This window comes from Centrocercus urophasianus, unplaced genomic scaffold, assembly GCF_019232065.1.
Source record: "Centrocercus urophasianus isolate 14NV4802_14NV808 unplaced genomic scaffold, USGS_Curo_1.0 seq_11, whole genome shotgun sequence".
NCBI lineage: Eukaryota > Metazoa > Chordata > Aves > Galliformes > Phasianidae > Centrocercus > Centrocercus urophasianus.
The window spans coordinates 31,413,414-31,430,119 of NW_024884253.1; the positions used below are offsets into that span (position 1 = coordinate 31,413,414).

General features: G+C 40.5%; 1 protein-coding gene across 3 annotated transcripts in view; it reads right to left on the bottom strand.

Annotated features, from left to right (window-relative positions):
* Positions 1 to 16,706, bottom strand: part of SULF1 (sulfatase 1) — a 125,686-nt gene that overhangs the window by 46,713 nt on the left and 62,267 nt on the right. For all 3 annotated transcript variants that reach the window (XM_042809090.1, XM_042809091.1, XM_042809092.1), the window contains exons 7-8: positions 13,216 to 13,455; positions 1,937 to 2,088 (exon numbers count right to left, since the gene is read on the bottom strand). In XM_042809090.1, the coding sequence (XP_042665024.1) occupies positions 1,937 to 2,088; positions 13,216 to 13,455 (392 nt within the window). The remainder of the gene's footprint in view (positions 1 to 1,936; positions 2,089 to 13,215; positions 13,456 to 16,706) is intronic.

The following is a 16,706-nucleotide window of genomic DNA, read 5'->3' on the forward strand; positions in this document are numbered from 1 at the left end:
TCATTAAAGGGCAGATCAGGAAGCAAAAACATCCCGTCACAGAGATGTGTGACTCTAAGAGCATAGGGGAGACTGAGCAGTAATTACTTTCTTAAGTAGGCAATACCACGTAAAATGAGACTGTATTTTGCAAATCAGATACAATAGAATGCATTCAATACGACAAACAGATTTTGTAATATAATGCTAAGCCACCTTTAAAATGACAGACTATACAGACAAAAGTATGTTTCTTGACTTTGATAAACAAAATAGTTTCACAAAGTAGTAGCTCCCAACTGCATGAAATCATTCACCCTTTCATTGGTTTTCTATTCACACCTAAATTTCTTGCATGTTCCTTGTTTAGAGTACACTTTTGTGTATGTACAAACTGGGACAAGCTACAATAAGCAACATATTACAAAAACCTTTATCAGAGAAAGTGCAAACACAAATGCAGGGAGCAGTTGAATTCCTGCAGGCTCTGCTTTTTTAATTGTATAACTTAAGCAGCACAGCTGCTGAGATTAAGGTTGTGACTTGCTAATAAACTGGCTTAACCCACAGCCAAGGTGGCAAATGGAAGCATACGAGGGGAAGGGAGGAAATGGAAGTAAGAAAAAAAGATGAAAACTTAAATTAAACCACCTGCCACCTTGAAGCATTCATTGTTGGCCTGGAGGTCTAGTGTGAGCTTCATTGAGAAAGTGCTGAGACAATGTTTGTAATTTCAAGCACTTCCAGGCATGACTAATCATATGTTGTGGATTCACGGCCCCAAACAGCTGCAAAAGCAGAGCCCGAGGGACAAGGTCTGTGTCGCATGTCGGTGCTCGGACAAGGCAGCCAGCTGTGACCTCCCTGCTCGCCTGCTCCCTGCCCCCTGATCCTCTCCTGGGGCACACTTGGAGCAAAGGCGCTGGCCCTGGCTGTTACAGTCCCTGCAAGGGCATGGAAGTGGCAGCCAGCGACCGGTTTTGGTTTTGGTTTGCAAAATAGGTAATGATAGCAGGGCTCTGGGGTTCTGATAATTTTTGGTTTTGTGGCCTGCTGGAATGAAATGTCTGTATGACTTCTCTCCCAAAGCATCCTCTCCCCTCCTATTTCCCTGTTTATTCTAGCTACATACACAGGGTGTGTAAGGAATGCCTAACTAACCAATACTCTTCCTTTTTTTTTTTCTTTTAACTCTATATAAATATGTAATCAGTATCATGTAATTTCTACGGGTGGGGAAATCAGAAACAGGCATCGCAAGCTTCCAATAAAATCTCATTACATGGGTCAGAAACCACAGCTGCAACATCTGTATCATCTTCCGTGAGCCTACAGTCTGAGGAAATTCCAATTGCTTTCTGCAGGCTGGAAAGTCTGCACCCTGCAGTCCTCAGCCTTTTTGAGACACTTCATGGCAGCAGGCAGGTCACCTTGGCATGCTTTCCAAACTTTGTCAAGAGCACAAACAAGCTCCCAAGTTTTCCAACGGCTGTGCTCTTGCACTTATCTATTCTCCTAGTTGTATCCGGAGTCGGACAACACAGACACACAACGTATCTTTTTTACACTGTCTAATGGGAAACAGCATTAACTAAGATTTCTGATGTGGGTAATAGCTGACCATGCATAGTTAACTTTAAAGTTCAGTCATGCAAAGCACGAAGTTATTTTCAAAAAAGTTCTTTCTTTACTATTTGCTTCTACCAGAGAATCAGCGGTTTCTAGCAGAGAGAGAGGGAGGAAGGAATCAACTGCACTGAAAAGCCCTTGGAAATTTTCTCCCATCCTGTAGTTAAAATCCTCACACAGAAACTAATAAAAATGCCCTGGAGAGAAAAATGACATCTCAATTTCTTGGTTGCAGACGTTTAATTAATTAATTATCAGGTTAATTAATTATCTGAAAGACAATTTTTATATGGATTAATGACGTGACATTTATAGGTCTGGAAAATACCTTTGCATAATCAAATCCATGCTTCTCTTTGTTACCATTGCGAGAAATCGTGTAATTATAGAAGCGAGAGTTCTTCACTAATCCAACCCACTCTCTCCACCCAGGAGGGATGTAGCTGCCATTGTATTCATTGAGGTATTTCCCAAAAAAGGCTGTGAAGGTAAAAAAAAAAAAAAAGAACACACACAAACACATAAGGCTTTGCAATCCGAGTCTTTTAGGCTGAGTCCAAAGCGTGCATGAATGAAGACAAAATGTGTTAGAATGAGTCAGAGTCACTCTATCAAAAAAACGTTGCTTTTATATCTAAGAGGGCTTTGAAATTAAAATAAATTATTTCCAGAATTTTTATAATTCTACCATTTATCTGCCATTCTTGGAATCTAGCACTGATGTTTTTTTCTTTTCTCTTTTAGAATGTATATGGTTTCCACTTGAAATCGGAATAAAAATTCAGTCCCCACAGGAAACATCTGAGAAACATATCTTTTGGTTTTAAGCAAATCCTGTGATGTTTCAACTTTTGAAAGTCTGGGTTTGGCAATCTGGCTGCACGTTCTGGTTTGATGAAAGCTCTGGGAAGCCTGGATCTCCATCCCGCTGGGCCCTGCCTGGGTAGAGCAAGAGGGAATCCCTGCCCTGCTTTGCTGCCCAAACTTCTCTAAGGCAGAAATAACAGGCAATGTCTTGGAGAGGTCAGCTATCTCTGCCTGGTCTGCAAAACTTAGGTGTATTTCCATTAGATAAAGGTGACAAGGCACAACCCTCTCAGACGAAAGCTTTCGGAAACTGTCATCTGTCATCACACCCAGCAAGTGCTCTCACAATCTCTTCCTGAAGAAGACTCTACCACGACAGAAATAAAAACAGTCTCACAATGCAGTAAACTTCCAACTATTGCTTACACCAACGATACGCAGGCATCAAGAACCGGCCAACTGGCCTTGGAAGCATGGATTAACCCTGGGACCCTGCCAAAAGAAGCTCTATTGCTGCTTTTCAGTTGCGTATGTACTGTCCTTGCCCAAGAGGGCACTGTAGTGACAATTCATCTGACTCTACCTGCAAATTTGTTTATGGGGACTTTGTTGGCTCCATCTCAGCTACAGCAATGCTGGACACAGTGGGGTGACTGACTAACTTTGCTGCTTGCAATTTTAATTTTCTTAAGGTGTCCAAACCCTTGGAAGGTCTTACCCGAAGAGAAATGAATGACAGAAATCAATCCCTTTGCAGGGACAGAGCTGTGAGTCAGACCCCATCCTGCTGCAGCCCCGGCCATCCCAGCCTGCCTGGCCCTGCTGCCAGGCTGCCCACAGACAGCTCCTGCCCAGCGTCACTTCCTTGGCTGGGATCCGAGACACACGTCAGACACCCTTACATGTTTCCTACTTAGGAAATGAAGTCACTTTGGAAAACCTCGCGTTCAACCTAGACGCATTCAATCTAACCAAGAAAAGCACATTTGCGGAAGGGCTTCAATAATTCAGATCTGATTGATGTGGGCATGGTGAACTCCTTCCTGGGAAAACTGGTGGAAAAATGAAGATATTCATAATTAAAAGTTTCTTGAGGAAATATAACTATGGGGCAATCGAATCTTTTAACTGCCAAATGTCACTAACCAGAGGTTATAGTCATATATAAGGTTTCTTTCCTATACCACGTGGAATGTGACATATAAACAAGTCCTGCAGACACTAGCCCAGACTTTCAGTTCATCCTCCCACAGCCTTGTAAGAAAGCAACCTAGCCTCTATCCTTTTTTCCTCTGGGGCCAATCAGAAGTCAAGAAGCTTGAGGTGAAGAGGGTAACTGTGGGGAGGGAATACATGCCCGGTCCATTGCCTCCCGGAATGGAAACCATTCCTTTCCTTTAAGGCAGCCAAACTGTGTCAAACTCTCTGGGAGTTGGATGTTCAGGGAATGTGTAAGGGTAAAGGCTGAAATATTGTGGGAAAAGAAGCCACAGAAAGAGTAGAAGGGGAAGAGAAGTTAAAGACAGACAACAGTAAAGAATAATAGAGTGAGCATACTGAGCCAAACAAAATCAAGGACAGTCTGTGGTTCAGGGGAGATTTGAGGCCAATCTTCCTGAATGCCATCCCAGATCCACCACCTCCATGATCTTGAGGAGGCTCTATGTGCTGCATTCATCCCTAAAGATCTCTGCCAACCTGCCTCCCACAAAGATCAGAGCCTCTCAAGCTGTAAAATGAAAGTTGTGGCAATTCATCATGTAGAATGGTTTGATAGCCCCACCTATAACTAACACTGACTAATACTGAGACCTGAACACTGTTATTTACAGGTTTGCTAAACTTCAGTCAGTAGTGATGATAGTTTCCATGCTATCTGAGTCAGGCTGGATTTTGCTACATGGAACATTTTAGCCAAACAGTCCAGAAATTTCCAAGAAAAAGGCTAGTGAAAGATAAATGAGTTCATCCATTTAAAACTCTTTGGCAAGCATTTTTTTGAGAAGCTCTAGTGTCTCTAGGTTTTGAGGTAGCGCCTTTGTAAATAAAAGAGGTGGCAATGAAAAAGTGTCCCAAAATGGCCAGGCTCTAAAAAAGCTGTAACATACAGATGTGATCAAGAAAGACATAGCTTTGAGCTTAATGTCACCATGGGTTGTTCCTTTATGGACTTGAGAAAGTCCTTAGAGTTTAAATTTCGACCCTAAAACAATCAGCTTCTTTCTTTCCTGCTCTCTTCTGATATTCAGGCATTACTTGAGAGAAAGCCACCAGCATAAAATGCAGAGATGAAAAGTCCCGGAGTTTAGGGATGGGAAAAGATAAATTGAATTTAGAAAGGGAAGGGAGGCTTGGATCTGCTACGGGGCAATTCATCTTGGAATTTCCTTACTTTAGATTACTTAATTTTGAAACTTTAACAATGTTTTGTTAGCTCCCCCTTGGCCTCCTGAACCCCATATTTTCGGCATGTTATGAGACTTCAGACTGACAGACTGAACCATTCACCTCTCTGTTGGCAATGATTTAGCATTTAATCATCAAAATAATCTGAGAAATGTCAAGTTTTAAGCAGCTCCTTGAATGACAGTTTGCAGAAATAGATGTTTCGCTCTGTTGTGGAATAAAGCAGTTCCCACGTCAAACACATAGTAAAGCCCCGAATACTTGTAGAAGCAGCAGTAGCTGTGATAATGGATCACATTTGCCAAATTGCTTTAACCAAGAGAGGTTTGCTGGTCAAAAGCTCAGGAGGATATGAGTAATTACACTTATGATGGGAAAAGCCAGGTTTTTACTAAAACACAAGAGTTCAGTCATTTCACCCTGGGGTTTTCTAAGTACCACTGAGAACTGGATAGGGCAAGCAAGTCAGAGCTGGAGCTTAGTGACAGTGGTTAGTGCCTGGGTCTTCACACTTTGAATGAAGACAAGTGCCTGAGTAAAAGGGAAAGCACAATAGCATCCACGAGGACAAAGAGTAATCAGAAGTAATCACTATGGGTGTCTTCCAGGTTTTTTTTTTGTTAGCCAGAGAGTTGTAAACAATTAGAGGGATATGGAATGTGTCATGGGACTGCTCAGGAGCTTACACTGCGATAAGCAAATGTTCTTTGTGGATCCTCACATGCTTGGCTTATAAAGTGAACCCACATCTTTAACAGAGCTATAGCCTGGCACTTGCTGAACTGCCCAAGTCTGAGTACAGACTGCAAATATTCTGCTTTAGAAGTTACTTATTCTCAGCAGTTCTAGAGTTTAGGAAGCCATTCTTGCTTCCAATTAATAAAACAGAGATTATGACTCAATAGGTAAAAGCCTCATTAAAAAGCAATGCTATTTCCAGGGACATCTTTTCATTATTGTGTGTAATGGCCTCCACAGGGATAACAGGAAAGATAAATGCCAATTTTTGCATTTTAATTAGACTGATTTTGTCTGTATTCTGGCAGTTTTGCTAACTGTTCCCAGGACACATAGTTATTTTTTAATCACATGTAGAGTAACTTTGTATATCAAAATAATTGCATTCTGTGTGAACATGTTCAATTAAGCTTATGCAAATGATGCATGGCATGGGGAACAGTTGTACGGGCATCTATATGTCTCAGGAGTGGCTGCAGAATATATATGTCTGGTAGCTAATGTGAATAGATTCCTTAACACAGTTTTTTGTTTTCCTTTTAGTAATTAGCTAATGAGTCCTGAACTGGACTGAGATCGTCAGGGGACTGCAATTGGCAACAAGAATTTGACCCAGGGGATCTCTAGAATTTGAAGCCAGGATTCTTACAGCTTAATGTGATGCAAATTCTCACAATTCCCAGCAGTTAATCTCCCAGCACTTAATACAAGCATTTATGACTAATGTTTACAGCATTACACAACAGAAGTAGGCCCCTACCTCCTGTCAGCATTAGTGAATTAGCATACAGGTGAACTGGGCTGTGACTGCAGGAGGCACATCTCTGCACTTCCATGGATCAACGGACATACATTGTGCTCCTATACTCATGTTATTTGTTTAAGTTTATGGGAATGTTTCTGATTTAAAACAAAACCAAGCTTTTAGAAAGGCATACTGCTGTACGGTTTAGTCACCATGACCCAGACAAGAGCTTTAAGCAGACAGCCCACTTCCTTTAACAAAGTCAGGAAACCATTTACAAGAGTTACAAAGCACTGTTTACATGACATTTCAGTGCTGACACACGGTGACTATGTGCTTTTGGGGACAGAGCCCAACAAAACTTCAGCTTCCGGATTATTCCAGTAAATTTCTCCTTGCTTTTTTCCCATTATGCAAATGATAGCTTCAAGACTGGGAAGTTTGATTTTTCCCATCTGCTGAATGATTGTAAAGCATTCGGATATCACATCATTAAACTGAAGAAAGTCAGCTCAGTATTCCAGTCCTCCTCAGGGAACGAAAAAAGAACAGTCTCAACAATTGTGCGAGGAAACTGAGGCACCAAGAGGTTAACCTCCAGCTAAGCCTAAGTCATGCAGGCAGCCTGTGGCATTGCCAAGAATATTATTCAGATCTCTCAGTTCCCTGTCTTGTAAATTAACCACAGCAGAAAACCTCAGGTTTTCTACTCGTTCTCCGGCTTTGTGGGTCTTTCCCAGTTGCTGTCAGGTTTACCCTTGTAACCAGAAAGAGCATTAAAGGTTTTATAACTCAGCAGTTGCAAAAGGCATTAGGCTATAACTTGATATACCAATCGTTAGCCTGGGTGACGTCTTTAACAAAGCTTGTATTATGGCCAAGCTGGTAGCACTTTCCAATACTGATGTTGTCTGACACTTCTCATTATAAGAACCTGTTTCCAGTTGTTTATAAGTCTCTCATACTTGCACAGAAATTTTCCACACTGGATGTCTGCCTCAGGCTGAATTTTTTGAAACTTCTTAGCCTGAACAGTAGCCACCTTTGAGAACCACAGCAATAGAATTACATCTAACATCTGAAAAAAATTATGCGGGATTTCATTTGATAGTACTTCCACACTCTGCAATGAGAGCATGAATTCTGTCAAAGACATGATGGACTTTTTGTCAAGGAGGAATCTTTTATCGTCTTAGTTAACCCTGTCCATATTTTTGCTCAGTTTTGAAAAGAACACTGCAGTTTGCACAGGAATCTTGGGGCATTCCCTGTCCACCTGTGACTGGTGTCAGCAGGCGGGAGAAAGTTGATTGAAATGCAGAGGGCAGGAGGTGAGCAGATAAGGATATGCAGTTTGGGGAAGGGCCCCAGGGGTGCTAGCAAAGGAACTGAGAGAGGGGAAAAGGCAGGGGAGGCTCAGGGGCCCCGGACAGGGGATGTCAAGCAAGAAACTAGAAAATGAGTGGAGAAAGGGAAAAGAAGGTGACTGAGAAGGAAAGGGGGTGGAAGAAACTGATTTGCTGAGTGGACTGGGAAAGGAGATTGCTAATGACAAGTGGTGGGAACAAGATGTGTCTGTCAGGATTGAGTAGACGCCAGGCGGAGAAAGAGGGTGGAACAACTTGTTGACAGATAGGCTGGGGGACAAGGCTCAGAGAGGGGCTTAGGAGGCACCGAAGGGCCTGCAGGCCTGAGCCTGTGCATCGCGGGAAGAGAGATTACATGTTTGGACATTGGGAGTACACAACAGTGCCTGGAAAGCTCTCCTGAGTATCACTGGAGTCTTCAGTAGCACTGAAACCGTCTCACCATGTATGTGAACAAACCTCACCCTGCTTACTCAGCAAAAACACAGCAGAGTTTTGCTGAGAGGATCTGAGAACTCCATCCTTACCAATCTGGATGTTAGCATCTCACCTCCTGCTAGAGGTCTGTCTTCTTTTTCAACAGAGAAAAATTAACCTTTCAAAAACGGTATGTTATAATACATTTCTGCCATTTGGCCAAATGAATAGGACAGATGGATTAGGTGCACGCACAATGTTCTACCCAGATCTTCTGAAAGAAAGAACTTGAATGTCTAGCCTTGCTGAAAATCTTTTATTGTATGGTTTTCTGCACAAGATCTAGTAGCACAGAGTTCTGTTTTAAGTGTGAGTAGGCAAATATGCTGTAGCTTTTGATGAAATCCTGAACCAAAAAATGTTTCACTTCAAACTTGCTCATTATCCTCTTCAGCCTTTTCTCTCATCCATATTTCACTTTCTGTGGACTATTTGAATATCTTTGGCATATTTCACTTTTACTTGAACATTTCTCAACTTGACTGAAAGTGTAATTTTATTCTGAGATGTATAAGCATATTTTAAGTTATTTCAATTATTAACAATTTAAATGATGCTTGATGCTCCCCAGCCTCTTTTATACCAATTAAGGAACAACCGAAAGTATGGGATTCTCTCTCCCTTTCTTTATTTTTACTTTAGAAATAAATAAAAATTAACTCCCTGTATACTCATTCCCACCTGTGTATCACATCCTGACATCCTCTCTGTTTTGCAGTGGTGTATGAGGCAGGATATAAATTAGGCCACTGAAATGATGCAAATTAAAAATAATAGTGTATGCTGGCAATCAATTGTACTGTAAGGCTACAAACAGTTTGCTGTTTCCACACACGCTTTGCCTCCAGAAGAAATGTATCATCTTCAAAAGGCATCGTTTCTGCACCTTTTTCAAAGATTTACTTGTCTGGTGTGTCAAAGTGGAATGATGTACAGTTTAAATACTCCTTCTTCAAACTGCTTGGCCTTCAATCTCATCACCACAGCATTTTATTAGTTATTTGACCATTACACTAAGAAAGGTGTAATAATTGACAGATGTCAGCTGACATAAAACAGACGTTGATATAAACTGTTGAAAATATTATCTAGATGTCAAGTAAAGGACCATTTCTGTTCATCATGACACAGCATTCTGTGACCAATGTCAGCGGTATCTTGTCCAGCCACTTCGTGAGTTTTGAGTTTTACAAACATGAGCATTTAGAAACTAGCATTCATGTTGCTTAACTTCGATATTTTGTCATTTCTGTCTTATAAAAGGCTGAGAATGCCATCAGGACAGTTGCATACACGACCCCTAAATCTTACGCTGATCAGTTGACCCCTTTGAGCAAAAATAAAATATTGGGAAATATGTCCTCATAAAGACAATTAAACAAATTAGTAAGCAAATAATTGCCTTATTTGGTGATCTTTGGTCTTTCAAGTGGAATTGTGTAAGAGGAGAGCCTGATTCTGAGTTTGGCCTGTTGAGGCAGTGAGTGATTGTGGAACCAGAGCAGACTCCTTATCTGCCCAGCATGACTACACTGGCTACGAAGGGTTAAGAGGAGAGAGGGTTAGAAGGTAATCAACTTTTAAAGTAACACTTAGCAGAGGGTTCTGAATGCATATTTATGTTAAACCAAGAAGGAAAATTTAAAGGTATATTTCTCTTCAGATATTCAAGGGATGAAACTTCAGCTGATAAAAATCAGCGGATAAAATCCTACAGCATACAAAGGATTGACACGCTTCGTAGCAATAAAATAATGGTTACATTTATGTCTCCTAGATAATGGCCACCACTGGAAAGGCCTAAACAAAACTTCTAACTCCTGCATCTAATAATTTTGAAAATAAAATTTCTGAATCTAAATAGCTGACGGGATGTTTCCTGACCTTAAAACTACAAGATGACAGAAAACGTGTCAAGTTTTTCTGACAATTTCTATGAGATTTGAAAGTAATTACTGTGACCTTCTTTCCTCCTATATATGAACAGCTGAAGTGTATCTAATAATAACAAGTGTTTCATCTCTGAAGTTCTCCAGAGTTGCTTTGTTTTCTCTTTCTACCTATTCTCTGTGTCTTACCCTTCTATTTTCTAAGTTAGTCAGCATTCCACAAGTTCTAGTTTAATTTCACCAATTTTGTGGACTTTCAAAGTTAAGAAGCTGACTCACTTCTGCTTTGGCATAGAGCTTGTGACTAAAGAAAATGATAAAAAATTGCAACATCATTAATTGTTTTTGGATTTTTTTAAAGATAATTAGAAGCAAAAGCAATTTTGGTTTGACAGTGATGTTACTGAATATTGTCTGCCCTGTTCCCACACAGCACTGTTCCTGCCTGTGATTTAGCACTGATGTTTTAAACAAAGGATGTTCCCAGGAAATGTAACATCTCCATTAGGTCACTTCAGAGTAGAACAGAATTAGAACAGTAGAAGAAAAAAAGGAAAGAAAAAATATCTGTTTTTTGTCAGGTTTTCCCAGTGGGTTCTAATTATGACTGCAGTTTATTACAGCACATTTCAGACCTCTCTTTAAATGGACTGCTGTGCCTGCTTGGAGTCCTCGTGGCTTTAGCAGGACTCTCCTCATAAGCAGCCTGCCCTTGGGTGATCAATTGCAGCATAGAGGGTTTAGTTAAGGCTGAGGCAGGTTTAGACAGCGAATGCTTTATAGATGTTGGAAACTATCTGGTGTGAACAGAAGTAAGAACATTATATAAACAATCTGCCACCCCCTTATTTCCACTGGCTTATATAATTATTTGACCCTGTGCAAAATGTGAGAGCTAAATCCTCATCATTTCAAACAGAGAACCAAATTCAAGGTATAGCATGTTGTCTCAACTGCTGTATCGCACTGGGGTTCTCCTAACTTGTTCCTTTTAAGGTTGGCCACCAAACAGCAAGTGGCATTTGGCCCTCTGAGGTGGATACTGATTTACTGGTTTACTTGCAGCTTCAGCACAGAGTCACAGTGAGCCCATGTGTCGTGTAGTCAATCTTTCTCCCTAGCTACCTCTTTCCTACTCCCAATTATTTTTGACTTCCAGGTATTCTTGAATCATTACAGTTTTGTTAAACCTTCTAGCTGTGAAATGTAAATCATTAGTTGGTTAGTGGACTTTTTGATGACTCTTTAATGAGGTAACACTGTCCTTGAAAAATGTATCATAAGTTCAGCTGTTAATTAAGCTGCCACTTCAAAAAATAGTTGAGTAGTAATTGGAAAGTGGGCTCATCTTACAAGGAGTTAATTAATAAGTTCTTTAGGGCTGCATTACTACAGGGTCAAACAACATACTATAGTCAGAAACAGAGTTTCATAAATGTATTTTCATTTGCTTCCATGTTCTTTTTCTCTGTCCTGCCCTTTGTTAAAACTCAATTGTCCTGCTTGTTCTATTTGTGTACTTGTGTTCCCTCAGTCTGTTTTTGGAAAGGCTTTTTTTTCTTTCTTTTTTTTAAATCACTTTGATCCTTTCCATTTAATAAAATCAATCTTGCATTTAGTAGACATCTTCACACGCCTTCATAATTCACAGCAGCGCATATTTACCCAAGCAGAGCATGTAGCCCCAGAAGGGCAGAGGGCTACTGACAGCAAAGTCAGCTGTAGCTGTCCAGTTTATGCAGGAGGCATTCAATTCTGCAAAGGTTAGATGACAAGTCAGTAAGATACTGAACTTTTTAAAGAGCAAGAAAGGTAGATTCCCCGTGAAAGGGACACTAAGCAGAAAGGTTTTAGGGTCATTTCAGCACTTTTTCTAGCACTGACTATCAATTTGCTCTCCCCTCTCTTTTTCTCCTCAAAAGCCTTGGTGCTGACCCTTACTCGGGTTTAGCCGTGCTGTATTCTGACAGCAAGTACACAGAAATCAGCTCTGTAGAGACTGGAATGTTATTCAGTGCATGTGTTGGGCTCAGAGAAGATAAATATTTGTTTGTTTTAGCTTTTTAAACAGGATGCAGCTCTCCAGAACTACGGAGAGAGAAAGAAAGAGTGAGTTGTCTTTGCAGCGAAGAAATGATGGCAAACAGGCAGATAAATGTAAGGTGCTGGATATAGCAGCATTAAGAGAATTAGCACAAGCAGACAGCGTGGAGACATTAGCCTGCTATATGTTTTGAAAGCAATCTGTTCTTGTGCCTAAACCACTGATAGAGAAAACTTCTTCCTTACCAACTACATTGTAAAGAACACAGTTGGCAATGAGATCTGTGTCTATGTGGTCCTGTAAAGGAGAGTCTTTGTAGTCAAACGATGCTTCTGGACAAATTGCACCCTGATGACCTCGCAACCTTCCCATACCTTGGGAAGGGGAAGTCAGGCTGGAGCCTAATGTGTCTGCAGATTGAATCTTAGGTGATAGGTGATGCATAAATGAATCAGGTTTTACATCAAGCTGAAGCACAGACGAAGGGAATAAGAAGAGTTCTTTGTAGACAGGACAGGGATCTTCTGAGTACGGAAAACCACCAGGAATTTACAAGAAAACTATCAAATCTTATTGGTGCACAGCAGAACAATCCTTCTTAAAGGCATGTTTCTATTCATTCTCAGAATATGCAAATGAAGTATTGCCCTGTGGCAAAGTTTAAATTATAGCATTCACCTTGTTTCACTCCCATGACAAGCACTTTGCTCCTGTGAGGTCTTTGGCACCAATCCCTCGTTTGGCCCTGACACCTTCCCCCAGAACTGTTAGCAGCTGTCTACAAGCAAGCCATAATACTGACCATAATCATGGCTTGAACTGCCAGTTCGGACCCACAATGCCACGAAAATGCACCTCTTTCTCACTAGGTGTAGCATGCATAACAGCATATTTCCCACCTGGGACATCTGAGCATGAAAATATGCTGCTCCATTACAAAAAAAGTTCTTCATATGGCTGTTAGCTGCCAATCTGTACCAGTAAGTCATGCTACCCTCCCTCCCCACAACACTAAACCCTCCTCTATAAACACAATTCTGAACAGTAGTCACTTGCTTTTAGACGGCGATTCAAGACCCCATATTCAACATCCATCACCATTACTTGAACACAGAGTTAGTGTCTGCCTCTTACCTGTTCGATACCCAGTGTTATTCAAATACACGGCGAAAGTGCGTGGCTCATGAGTGGCCTGCCAGGAGGGAGAAGAGCAGTTTTCATTGTTGGTGTATATGTTGTGGTTGTGCACATACTTTCCAGTCAGCATGGAGGAACGCGATGGGCAGCACATTGGGGTGGTTACGAAGGCATTGATGAAGGATGCCCCTCCATTCTCCATAATCCGTCTGGTTTTGTTCATGACTTGTAAGGACCCTGCAATAAGTGGAACTGATTATCACTCTGCTGCTAAAAGCAGTTGGAACGTACTGGATGCTACTTTGTCATTAAAAGCAGAGTATCAGCGATGACCTTTCTTTCAGACATCAGTCTCTATTACTCCATAACTTAGGTAATTTTGGAAGAAAATATAAAATCTTTTTTTATATCAATGAAAAATATTTTTTAGGATTCCAGAAAGATTGAGTTTCATTTTTTCCCCCTCAGGCTTCAAAACAAAGCAGAAGTGCAGATTAATCTAGAAATATAGCATTAGAACTTTAGAACTATATCAAATTTATAGGTCAACAGTTCTCCAAACACTGCTCTAGGAGAACAGTATTTTATACAGACTGCATCAATGTGCCAGTAAAATATTTAAAATTCTGAGGTTGCTAATGAATCTATTACAATTCCTTCCCTTTTATCAGATAATCAGAGAGAGAGAGAAAGAGAGAGAGGGCAGAAAGAGGGAAGAAGGAAGGGAAGGAAGGACTAGATGGTTGGGAAGAGAAAGAGAGAATTTGGCAGTGATCTCCCTAAGCAGAAGTTTCTCTGGATTCAGGATCAGCATGGCTGGCTCCGAAGCTAAAATACGGTGCTCTACATCAGATTTTGGAGATGAATGTTCTTGCAAAAAGTATTAGCAAAATTCAGAACTTTTCTCAAGAAACTCTTGCATTCTCAACACACTTTTGCATTGATCCAATTTAAAAATTTTTCGGTGTTATTCAAAACATCTTAAGAAAAAACAAGGGGAGACTGGCAGGGCTTGCATGCTTCTGACTGCAAAAAGGCTGAACAGTTCCTGATAGAGTCTGTCAGTACCTGCTGACAGCTGTCAAGCTTTGCTCTTTTGGTTATCCAAAAGAGCAGAGATTGAAGGGTGAGTGTGAACTGTGAGTATGTCAGTATGCAGCCAGGAAACGTCTGTGAATTTTAATACACAAATTTGGCTGTAAAAAGACTGTTCTGGAATTCTATTTCCTTTTTTTTTCCTTTGGTTTTACAATTCATTTTTCATAATTGACAGCGGTCAGCTTAAATGTAAAATTAAAATTAAAAGCATTGATTCCATGGATAGAATAAGAGTTTTTCTTGATGGTTGTGCTTGGGTCACTTAAAAAACAGCAGAGTTTTAAAACCACGAAAGAAATATCTCTAAAAACACAGAACTGCCAAGAAGTTCATCTTTAGATGTAAGCAGTAAAATCTTATGAAGATTAGCTGTTAGCTAACATTCAGCATGCTCAGTTTAGCTTTTGGGCTAAAGAGTCAGTGCTGAGTGTGAAATCTTTTGCATCACAATTGTTTTCATTAAAGAAAAGAGGAAGAGGCAGTTCTTGAAATGGTTTATGGATCTCGAGGGATGTGGTTAGTGGGCATGGTGGTGATGACTAGATGATCTTAGTGGTCTTTTCCAACCTTAATAGATTCAATGATGAGTATCTTCCGGTGCAGTAAAAATACCTGTGTCTTTAAGGATACATTCAGCACCCTGAGCAGAGATAGCAAACGATTCATTTTGGATTCTTCCTCTTTCAAAGTCTTTCTTTTCTAAATACAGAGCATTTGCATTTGTGCTTTCCTGAACTCAGTACAGATAAAAACCACGTGTTTAGAGATACAGAGAACTAAGAGAGTGACTGAGAGCTCCCTGAGCATGAAAGGTCTTCCATTTGTGTGAGCGGGAGCGTTTCACTGAGTTATTAAATTACAATCAAATGAGAGATGTTTCTCACTCTATATGCCTTTGTTTTGTACACAAGGTTGGCTTTTCCTTTTCGCCCTTTTTTTTTTTTTTTTCCTTTTTTTTTTTTTTTTTTTTTATAGCTTGGACATTTTTGAAATGTCAGTTTATGACAGAGCTTAGCTGCAAAGTGCTTGTAGGTGTTTGGATGGGAGTGCACTGCTGTGCTACTCTAATGCACAGAAGCAGCAGCAGGGCCACTGTGCACTTTCATGCCTCTCTGCATTGGAGATGAATAGTTGTTAGAGCAATTCCTCATTCCTCTGCTTGGTCAGCCCTCTTCTCTTGCAAACCTGCTGTTTATGAGTAACTTTTTCCTCCAGGTATGCACTTACTGACACCAATAATAGATTTAGCCCCTCTGGAAATTCTGAAACAGACACTTCAAAGCAGGTGAGACTTCCTCATTTGGAAAACAAAACATAAGCAGGAGATAAAACTTGTTCATAGAAGTTATAATCCTTTGCTCTCTGTAGCTCTCCTCACAGCTTGTGCTCTCTACCATCTGGCCCACAGTCTTCAGGGCACACACATTCAGGCGCTGTCTGACAGCAGGATGCTCGCACTCTACATGACCAAGTGGGAAGCACCTGAAGGGAACCAGATAACTGGGAACACCCATTTTGGACACAGAAGTGAGCAAGTTTTGTCAAACACAAAATTCAGTGTCACGTCTCCAACTATTGTCTTCATATGTTGAGAAATGTGTGGTAACCAAGGTTTCTTAAAGAGTAGTAAAGCTGGTATGGATTTTCACCCATATGTATCACAGGTGGGCATCTACACAATGGGACAGCTAAAACCATCTTGTCTTAATTTGTTTGAAAGCACGGCAACTGGAAGGTGATGGGCTTTTGAAAATCTCAGAACGTATCTTCATTTTTTCAGATTACATTTTTTAGTGCTTTGAAATTTCTAATGAAGCTGGAAAGGAAATCAGGCAAGTTATGCCTCATATGATGTGGCCAGCTGTGATCCCTTCTCCAACAGCTGAAAGCACAGGATGCATTTATATGCATGTATATACAGATAGAAATCCATCCCTTTATATGTATGTATACATAGGTATAAATCCATTTATCTGGATTTTGTTGGATGGTGCAATAGGCTGTAAACAAGTGGGCAGAGGTAGTTACCTTGCTTTAGTTCTTTGGAATTTTCCCCCCACTTTCTAAAGCTTTTTCATACTTCTCCAAAGCTCAACGGGCTCTGAGTTAGGAATACTAGAACTACCAAAGTATTCATTAGTTTTGACTCCTTTTTGATGTTACACAAAAAACTATTCACACTGAGGATTTTGTGAATTATTGTGGAGTCATGGCTTGAGGGACTGATATGTAGAAGTACATAGGAGAAAGAAGCGATGTAGAAGCTTGAGGACTGAGGAAGTGATTAAAGACTGAGCATAAAGTTGGAAATACCTATCCTAATTTCTGAAAGGAATATAGAAATGACCTCAATGGAAGCTGGGGCCACTGCCTTGAGGAGCAGCAATACG